This window comes from Delphinus delphis, chromosome 1 (genome assembly GCF_949987515.2).
Source record: "Delphinus delphis chromosome 1, mDelDel1.2, whole genome shotgun sequence".
NCBI classification, from domain to species: Eukaryota; Metazoa; Chordata; class Mammalia; order Artiodactyla; family Delphinidae; genus Delphinus; species Delphinus delphis.
The window spans coordinates 109,369,797-109,380,621 of NC_082683.1; the positions used below are offsets into that span (position 1 = coordinate 109,369,797).

The following is a 10,825-nucleotide window of genomic DNA, read 5'->3' on the forward strand; positions in this document are numbered from 1 at the left end:
TCAATAGTTATCCATTAGTATCTATATTCAGCTGAAAATGAATTCATACTGATGACTTCAACTCTAATTCAGTGTCTCATGGTTTATCCTAGCCTCCTTCTTTGTTCGTCTGTAATCGTCTACTCCAACAATGAGAAATCAGCTCCCACCATTTGCCACACATTCACTTATTTGTTCATTCCCAGTATGCAGGAATGGTATACTCTGTTTTGAAAACAAAGTTATAAAAGCCCAGAAGTAATTTCATGCTGTGCAAGCAACGTTTTTTCTTGCCTCTGGAGGCTATATAGACTATTGATTAAAGAGGAAAGAATGGTGAGCCAGGGTCCTTGAAGCTGGGTAAAGACGGGTCAGGATAGAGACCAGGCATCCTGAAGACCAAGGGACTAAACTGAAATGGACTGTCACTCCATGGGAGCTCTTTCAGCGAGCTCCAGTGTCCCTTTGGCTTAACCCCATTTGGATTCTTTTTTAAGCACTTCCTTGTTTTATGGTATTATAAGATGATCCAGGTTCATTTTGCATATTCTCTGCCCCAGACCTAGATTCCACTCCCCAGAAATCATCTGCTAAACATAGACTCTGCTCAGCTTCCTCCTTCCGCCATCCCGCCTTAGCAGACTCACTTTCCAGGAGCAAGCTCATCACATGGCTTGGGCATAAAGCATGAGATCACAGACACCTTGTGTGGGACTATAGGCATGAGAAAGCCTCATTCCATACCCAGGCACGTATTAGGACCAGTTTGGATTCTCTCGATGAATCAGGGTAGGAGAGGACATAGCATCTCTGTCATAAAACTACATGTAGGAGATCAGAAAACAGTAGGGGACAGCCTATAGGTAGATCAAAGCACACAAGTATTAAATTTGTGACCTAAATAGTTACTATACCTCAGACTAATGATTAGTTCTGAACTTTCTGGTAGATAAAATCTAAAGAGACAAATTATCATATACATATAGTCTTCAAGAGAAGGCTTGCCCTTCCTAACAATGGATTCTAAAAGAAATTGTTTGCAATGATCAGGGATACACTTAAAAACATTATTAGAACAAAATTACAGATGGAGGACAACCACATTGTTTTACCTCCCATTGAGAAAAGCAAGTCACATTAAAACAAATTCCTGCTTATTAACATGGCAGAGAGGGTCAACTGAGAGTATAAGGAAGCCTGAAAACAGAAGGTCTCACAGGTCTAGTCATAGCTTTGTTCACAAAGGATGTAACTCACCCATCTGTGAAACATGGATAATAAAAGTACCTCCATTCTTCATTCTGGTGTGAAATGATGTTCAAATAAGATAAAGGGGTCTAAATAAACCTATCTTACTGCTCTGTTAACCACCTGCTCAGGCTTCTTCTAACACCTAACAAGAACAGAACCTAAGTCCCAGACTGCTCTCTCTCTCTACAGATGCTCTGTCAATTCTCTCAAGTCCCTGAATTCTGACGGATCCCTCCTCCTCCCTTGAGCTTCAGTATGCCCTCTCGACATGGACCTGTGATGTCTCCATTCTTCTCCTTCTGATTGAATTCCCAGAAGTTCTACCCTTATCGCTGACAGGTTCTCTCTGTCCTGCTTTGATTGCCAGTGGAGTAGAGGGATTGACATACTCTGAACCCCATACAAACTCAGTCCCTGCCTGGATCGAACACTAGCTCTACTCATTTTTCTAGTGCCTAGTTAATAAGTTTGCTCTCAGACCCTACAGGCAAATGATTTTTAGGGAACTTTCCTCATTATAACTTTATATAATAGCTCTGATATATGAGAGCCATTTTTCAAATAGATGACTCCAATTAACCCTGAATCTTTGCCTGATCCATCCCAATGTCCATTGTCACAGCTTGCAGCCTCAACCTATGCATGACTCGTGGGGATATTTGGAGGAGATGGTGGTGGACCTGTTGGGGGCGGGAGGTGGGAAGAGTGTCGTGAAACCAGCTTTTCCCAGTCACTGACATGTTCTCATGATATTCATTGTTATTTATAAATGTTTAGAGAAATAAAAATATAGACCCTCAGCACTGAGTGACACTGAACTAGCCAAATAGTAACATAATAATACCAACAACAACACAAAAAGAAACAGCAACAATCTGTATTTATAGAGCACCTACTATGTACAACCTGACTTCTAACGACTGTATGCATATTATTTATGTAATCATCACAACAGCTCTATGAAGTAGATGTGATTTTTATCACCATTTTACAGATGAGTAGTCATAGTACAGAGAAGACAAGTGACAAGCCTAACGTTGTACAAATAATAAGTGATGGAACCTGGATTTGAAGCTGGGTGATCCGAGTGCAGATACTAGACATTTAACCCCTATGCTGTGCTCCCAAGAGGATCGTGCTCCCCCTCTGCCCACGCCAAACATAAACACTGGGTGAAGTCAATTGACCTTAAGTGTCATCATAATTCTGCCTCTGTTTTAACTCTGTGAAATGACTTATCTGATCCTTCAACTCTCATGTGTGAAATGAAACCATATAACCAAGCCAAACAACACATTTTATTTCCAGTTAATTCACTCATTCAACAAATAAATAAGTACTGACTCTATGTCAAGAACGGTTTTCGAGGTATTGCCATTATTTCTTTATTATCTGATCTCATGCATTTATTAGATAAAATTTTCTAACAAAAATTACAGAAAGGAAATATCCTACTTTGTGAGGTAATGAGTTCTCCAAATAAAAGCATTTCATTTTAGGCCAGAAAGCATTAGGCATATGGGAGAGGGAATATAAGCACCTGACTAGGTGTTTGCTAAGACCCCTCCAAGGCGGAATGAGTTTGTGAGTTGACAGTGCTCCTTACATCTTTTAACTGCCTGTGAAGATCCCTTGAGGAGCTTGGAGGAAGGGATTAAGAGGCTGAGGAAACACTGCTGCCCGAAGGTTCTAGGGCTGACTTTCATTCTATGGTACTACCATACATACATATTACACTTTAGGACGGTATTTCTCAAACTAGCAGAATCACCCAGAGAATATTTAAACAATGTAAATACTTAGGACCCACCCCTCAGAGATTATAACTCAATAGGTCTTAATTGGGAACCAGGAATCTGCATTTTAACAGTGCTTCCCAGATAGCTCAGATGCACAGAAGGTGTAGAGTCTCTGATCTATAACAGCACCAAGATCAAGACTAAAAGAATTCTTTCCTTGCTTCATGCAGTTCCTTGCTGGGTTAACCCTATTATTCTTCAGCCTAGAACTGTGTGATCTTCACTTGCTCATAAACTTTCCAATATTCAGGTTTTCCATAGGCAGTAACGCCTAACTCACAGTGTTGTTCAGAGGAGAAAGTAAAACCTGTGAAATGTAAGACAAATGTGGGGGAATGTGAGGGACTCCCCTTGTGGGACTACTATCTCTAAAGTATGAATGGCTTAGAACTACAGGTTCACAGACTGACAGAGCAGAAAGTCCTGATGCCACAAACTGAGCAACTTGCCTGAGGCTTCTTAATGCCTGCCCCCTATCCTCTTACATTTCATAGAACTGTCCTTCCTAGGTAAAGATAATACTCCTGATCCAACTGGAAGCTGGCTTTTCAGTGAGGGGCAGTATTACCATCCCTGCCTTTTCCTTAAGATGTGTTAATTGCAAGCTGAAAGATACAATCTACTGGGTTCTCTCTTTTTGACACAGTGGAGAGAATGATGGTGAAGTCTTTAGCATGTGGTTGTGATGACCCAGAGATATTATGTGTACAGCAGTCACTAAGTATGGGAGGATGGTGGAGCCAAAGATCTGTTCTGTTCACCTTGGTGAACATCAGAAGAGAGGGATGAAGTTATACAAGAGCAGGAAAGCTCTGTTGCTATAGGTTGTGGTGTCTCATTTCTTGGAAGATTTATAAATATCTTCTTGGGATCATTGCCTGGAGGAGAAGCATAGGCAAGGTGATCTCTCTGCATCTTTCTGATCTTAGGACTAAAAGGCATCATTTGTTGGTGACATTTGTAAATACAAACTGCAATAAGAGGTCTTAGTTATTGCTCTACTCACTGAGGTCAACTGAGGGGCCAGGGTAGAGCCCAGGATTCAAAGAGGGATGCTTACATTTGTTACCACAACAACCGTCAAAGATGACCAATCAGAAAGTCACTCAGGTCCTAATATGATCAAGCAGCCCCTAAGCACAGAGGTCTCATCATTACCTCAGAGATCAAGATAAAAACAACACAAATAACCACACTCACTTTACAAGTGAAGACACTGAGGCCTGAAAGAGGCAAATGACCCACAGCTGGTCAGTGTCAGGACTGGGCCTGTGCCTCAGGGATGACCTACTACTTCATTCTAAGGGAGTTTTCTACAGTTGGAGAATTTAGAGAAAGGAGGGGTCGTAATACTGGCACCAGATGACACTGGTGTGTGTTCCCCAATACCACAGGAATAGGACTCAGCAGCCAGGGAATACTTGGGACTGCAATAAAGAATGATGTTTGTACTGTACCTACAGCTTACAGAACCCCACTCAATGCTGGTGTTGGTTTCTTCATTCAAACCACCATCCTATACATGGTGGGCCTACGTCTCTAGTCGACACTATACAGACAGGGGCGGGGGATTGGCTTTTGTGACCATGTCACAGAAGTCATGGGGATGTGTTATGCTGAGCAGATCTTGTCCCTTTCTTCCATCCACTAATTGGGATGGTCTCAGACCCCCGGGGCCAGGTCATTGAACATGGGTCATGACTGTTCCTTCTACCCCAAGGAAAGCACAAGCAGCATGAGTCCTTCAGCAATGCAGGTGTGAATCCCACTGCCATTGAGAGGACCATGAATCCTCTCCCAGTGCAGTTTGCCAGAGTCAGACCCACATGTCTGCCTGCCATTTGGAATTCTGTCCCATAGGAGGACTGTTCAAAGATCTGACCACTCAAGTCAGAAAGAAGATCCTTATTTTCCTTTATTTCATCACTTAGGAATTAGCTTGATAAGAATCTCATGCATACCAATGCTGGCCTGATTGGTACCTCACCCTTCCATTAAGGGCACACCCAAGACAGCAGGAATCCAGAGCACGCTTGAATCCTCAGGCAGGCAGGATGGTGAGGAAGTGCTTGGGCAGATGAGGATAGAGTCAAGAAATATATGAGGTCCAGACAGCCCTCGAGGAAGAGAAGACCCTCCATCACCTTCCAACCAGTCCCTCTGTCTACAAGCTCATTAACAAAGAGCTCCCCCGAGTCCAGCTCTGATCCTCACATCAGATTTGTAGCCTGGTTGTCACCATAGACTTCAGCTTAAGTAACCAAATCAAGGCACCTAAGGCCACCTAACCCAAGTAATCTTTCTAAAATAAAAATCTCATCATGTCCCTCCTTTGATTAAAAGGTCAAGGAGGACCCAGTTGTCTCTAGTCAAAAGTTTTTAGGCAGCATGATCTAGTTTTCAGATGAAATTGATTGTTTGCCTCTAATACATAAAGCCGGTAAAGGTGCAATGACTCTATTGCAACAGGGGGTAAATGGAAGGTCCAGATTGCTGTCTGCTCAGGCTCCCCCTCTCAGGTAGCCCAAATTGTCAAGAATTTAGGATAAACGATCATTTAAAATCTGACTCAAAGTTTTTAGGAACCCCCATATCAGTAGAATGGTGAGGGAAAGGAAGGAAACTAAAATGTATTTTCAATGTACTACTTGTCAAACATTATTTGCATTATTACACTAAATAGCTCTATGAGATTCTTATGGTTAACTCTATTTTACAGGTTAAAAAAGAAAAAGAGAGACGAGGCTCAAAAATACTAAATAACATACCCATGGTTCAAAGGCCAGTGCCCCAATTCCAAGACTCATCTTCTTCCAGCTTCTGTGCATGCAAAGACATGAAACTGACACGTAGGCAAGGGTGGAGGCAGGGAGGGAGGGCTGGAAGCACCCCCAGAGCAACGGAGCAACTCATACTGTCTGCAGGTGTGGCTCTCTGAAGAGGTGATGTTTGCACAACCTGGGTAACAGGGTTCCAAAGGATATAATTTTGGAAGCTATTAATCTATAGGCTAAAGTACACAACCCAGCAAGTAAAGCTCTTAATGCTCTGGACCCTCCCTTCCTTTCTGTCCAGTTAGTGTCCCACTTCTTGCTTTTATCCAATAGTATGGCTACTCTGTTTCCAGAAAAGATCAAGCCCTTTCACATCTCCGTGCCTATGCATGTGTTCTGCTTCCCTCTACCTAGAATGCCTGTTTCCCTCTCACCCCCTGACTAACTTGCACTCTGTTTTTGAGCCTCAGTCTTGTTTTATCTGTAACGTGGGATTAACAGCAAGGAACTCAAGAAATAATGTGTTGGAATAATGAAAATAACATGTTTGATGGATGAGAGGTTGAGAATAAATCTTAATTCCCTTCCTTTCTCTCATATCATCCCACTTGTATCATTCATTCCTTAAGGGCAAAGAAGTATCTTAATCTTCGAATTCACAAAATCCTGCACCTAACAGGTACTCAGTGAAAAATTAATGTCATTAAAATGGTCATTTCAAAGTTACTCCAAGAAAGGAGTTTCTGTTGGGATAAATAATTTTTCATTATTTAAACAGTAATTCATTGATGATTTTGGATCAATACAATAGAACAATGTTTTCCAATCTTTGAAAATTATTTGTAATATTTTAGTGGGGGCCATGCAAAGAAGGAGCATAATTTTGCCCATCCCACAGATCTGGGCTTCAATAGCTCACACTCTTAGATAGGAGGGACACGATTAAGCAAGAGTCACATATATACACAATACTCTCTTTTGTCACAACCAGACAAGTTAAATAATTTCCTCTAATAAGTGGGATGAAATAACTAGACTATATGGAGTTGCTTCTTCATCATGTGGCTTACCTTGCAATGTTTCACATCCTCACATACACACCAGCCATCATCTCTCCCCTCTTCATCAAGTTCACCACTGCTCCCAACCTCAGATAAAATAAGTTCAGGGAAAACAGCAAACCAGGAAAGGTAGCACTTGGATGTTAATCCTTGGAGGTCTGATGCTCATAAATGCAAATACACACTTGAAGATGTACTGAGACCATCTGGTCCAGTCTCCTCTGAAACCCAGGGGGAGTAACAGAGCCAGGACTAGATTCCTGACTTCCATTGTCAAGTTCTTGTGGTTCGTTTTTATTGATGACTTTGTCCTGGGAGCAGCCTCCCACACCCGACCCATTTGCTTGCTGCTAACCTGGCCTCCCAGGTACTCTCTCTCCAGGAGTGAAAGGAGAGAGACTTTTGTCTCAACCACAGCTCATTAATTCACTGAGCAAATACTTTTTGAGCACTTACAAGATGTCAGGCATTGTGTAGGTGCTGAGGATAAAGAGTGAACCAGCAAACACTGACATTTCACTCTATCCAGGATGACAGATATAGAAAAATAAATACAAGCATGGTGTTATGAGAAATACCGTAAACTGTGGGAGCATTTCATAGGAGATACAAGGATTCAGAGCAAAGGAATAGGGACAGGCATTAGAAAAGAAAAGGAGCTGATCCTTCTCCAACACAGGAAGTCACAAAGGATGGTTGCAGGCATGAGTAGACTTGGTGGTAGGAAGCGGAGTATTTTACACTTGACGGGTGCTGTTTACCCCATGAAGTAGGGGCAGTATCATCTATCTAGAGGCAGCATCAAGTGTTTCAGAGGTTCAAGAGAGGAGGAAAGGCGTGATGTGTGTGCGCAGTAAATTCAGAGAAGTATACAGGATTGCCAAGCAGTATTTTGGGCTCAACCAGGTGGATGATTATGATCTTAAGATAACACCAACTTTCCAAAGGATCTGTTTTTGTTTTGTTTTTAATTTTCATAGCAGCTAGGCATAGCAGGGCAGATTCAGCCAGGGTTTGGGTTTTGTCCGTCAAGTGCATTAACAAGCCGAAGGGGCAAGAAAGTTTATTATATTGGCCAAAGAGTGGTTGAAATGATGAACTAAGAAAAGCAAACTAGGAAAGGTTGCTGGTGGGCAGGGCTCTAGTAGGTTCCAGTGGATATAATGAAGGAAGTTGGAAACAAGGAACTGTGATCAAAGAAAGAGGTGGCTGGATTCATGGTCTCAGAGAGTTAGGAGACCTGGCTTCTAGTTCAGACTCTGCAGGACTCAGAGCATCTCCTTCATCTGCTCTGGCTTTCAGTTTCGTCATCCATGTGTGGAGGGTAAATAGTGGCCTGAAATCCTTTCCAGCTGGGCTTTTCTATGAGTCTACATTGTTGGTCAATGTTTTAGGCACTTTGGGATCTGAATCAGATACACTGAGCCTTTGATTGTGGCCCAAGTGTGCTTGGATTATTGGTCCCAAACCTGTTGATCGAGTTTTCAGAAACTCCTTCATATGTTCGGGTGACCCAACATTTGTGGCTTTAGATTTTTATCTCAAGCATGTGTTGGATTCCTCCAGAAACCCTAAATTCAATCCTGAAGCTGCGCCATTATAAACTCCCTTATAAATCACGATCTTCTCATCTTTATGGAAATAATTCCAGGGCTTATGGAGGGGAGGGATGCTCTGGAAAGATACTCATGAACATCCAATAGTGACCCAGTGTGACAAAGTGACGGAGCCACTTGAATGTGGGAAATTGTCATCATAACCACCTGGTTGAGAACAGCTTTCACATGATTTATTCCCTTGAGTTAGGTGCAAGATATGTATAAAAGACGTCAGATCACACTATCTCCTCATTGCATTTGACATATCATCACTTGCCCAAGGGTAGAAGAACAAGGTGAGTGTCCTCATTGATCTGATGGCAATTTGGGGGTGGCTGGGACTGCCACACATCAGCTGAATGGGACAGGTTGGAGAGAATGGGAACTACCTGGTAATTGCAGGAAGATAAGGCTCATGAAGATCATTGGTGTGGCTCAGAAGTAGCAATCCTAGGGGGGATAAATGGTAACCAGAGATTGGGCCAGTGGTGGGGGAGGCTACTTGGTAGGACAAGAGACAGCCACACAGGGCTGAAGGTAGAGCCCATGATGTAAGAATGAAAAGAAGGGAGATGATGAAAACAGGTGGAGTGACCATGGGCTGAGGCTAAACATGTGGTTTCTAGAATGCATAAACCAGATAACGTTATAAAAAAAACTTACGATTTTTGAAACTGCCTAGTGCCCTATGTTACTGCCTTTAAAGTCAGGAGTCGTAGGAGAACCAGGACAGGTAGGAGAAGGTGTTACCAAAGTCTAACTTACCAACTGCCTGATTTCTCCTATGCCAGGAAAGTAGGGCTAATCTGCTGTAAAGACATGGGTCCTGGAACCACAAAATCAATTACAGAACTTCAGACTCTGTAGGAAAAATACTGATACAAATGAGATTTATAATCACTGAACTTTTGAAATATCTGCATTGCTTTATAGAGCAACTGAACATTTTCCAAGATGTCCTGCCAACAAAACCAGCAGAAGTACCAGCTCCCTGCCAAGTGCCTCCCCAAATATCCACCCAAGCACCCCCCAAAGGCTCTTCAGGCCCTGGCTCCCTGCCCGCCTCCTGCCCCTTCCTGCTGTGTCCCCAGCTGCTGTATTTCTGGCTTTGGAAGCTGCTGCTCTCTGGTGTCCCACCGGTTTCCAAGTGTCTACCTATGCCAGCCCCAGCCTTCCAACTGCTGTGAGGTGGAACCCTCTGGATGTTCCAGTTGCTGCCATAGTTTTGGGGCTACAGCTGATCTGCAACCTTGGAGGAGCAAAAGAGCCACAGCCAAAGAACAGTCTGGAGCTGACATCACTTCTCACTCTCGGTTTTATTCGTCCCTCTCCTCCTGAATTAAGCTGCCTAGATGTGTACATAATGGATTCCTCTTTTTCCTGAAAATCTCACACTTCCTGGCCTTAGCTCTGGTCCTAGGTCAAGAAGACCTGAACGCTGGAGAAAACTCTACTTCCCAAAGCCTTATCAGTGTGCACAAATAAAGCTTATCTTTCCTGGCACCCAAAACTAATTAGAGTTTGTTGATTTCCCCCATCCTCAGCTTTGAGGAGCTTCCAGGAACCTGGATTCCTTAAGCAGATTCCCACAAATAGCCACCAGATGGGAAATTCCCTCTAGGTAGACCCTGGGTCTGAGCAGCCTGAGAGGGCTGTGAAAAAAATATCCAGAGGGGGGCTTCCCTGGTGGCGCAGTGGTTGAGAGTCCGCCTGCCGTTGCAGGGGACGTGGGTTCGTGCCCCGGTCCGGGAGGATCCCACATGCCGCGGAGCGGCTGGGCCCGTGAGCCATGGCTGCTGAGCCTGTGCGTCCGGAGCCTGTGCTCCGCAGCGGGAGAGGCCACAGCAGTGGGGGGCCCGCGTACCGCAAAAAAAAAAAAAAAAAAAAAAAACACACACACACACACACACAAAAAATATCCAGAGGGGAATAAGAAGGGGATGTTCCCAAAGTATCAGTGACCCTGTTCCACTGCTATTGCCACATTTGCTACCATCACTGAAATTTCTTCCTACTCATAAAGGACACGATACTTCCCAGTTCCAGAACTTAGCCTCCAGATCATTTTTATTCGGGGGAATCACATGCTTAAGAAGGAAATGCCACAGGGGTACATGTAGTCTTCAGATCTCAGTTCAAAAAGCCATGAAAAATGCTCTCCTTGAGTGAATCCTCCTGACTGAGTCCCTCATGCCTTCTCTTCACACAGGCGCGAGAATCTGGTGGGAATGTACACCACGGTCCAGTGAGCATAATACCCCCGAGAGACATTTGGGCCTTGGTGTTGCTATCCACCCTATGTGGTTTCTTTTCCTCCTCTATTTAATGGGACAAATGCCATGGGTTGGGGGGCAAGTTCTTAA

General features: G+C 43.5%; 1 protein-coding gene across 1 annotated transcript; it reads left to right on the forward strand.

Moving 5' to 3' along the window:
* The first annotated feature begins 9,416 nt into the window (after positions 1–9,416).
* Positions 9,417–9,800, forward strand: LOC132422588 (late cornified envelope protein 7A-like). Its single transcript, XM_060007364.1, has one exon. It carries the CDS (start codon positions 9,417–9,419, stop codon positions 9,798–9,800), a length of 384 nt encoding a protein of 127 aa, XP_059863347.1.
* Positions 9,801–10,825: the final 1,025 nt, after the last annotated feature.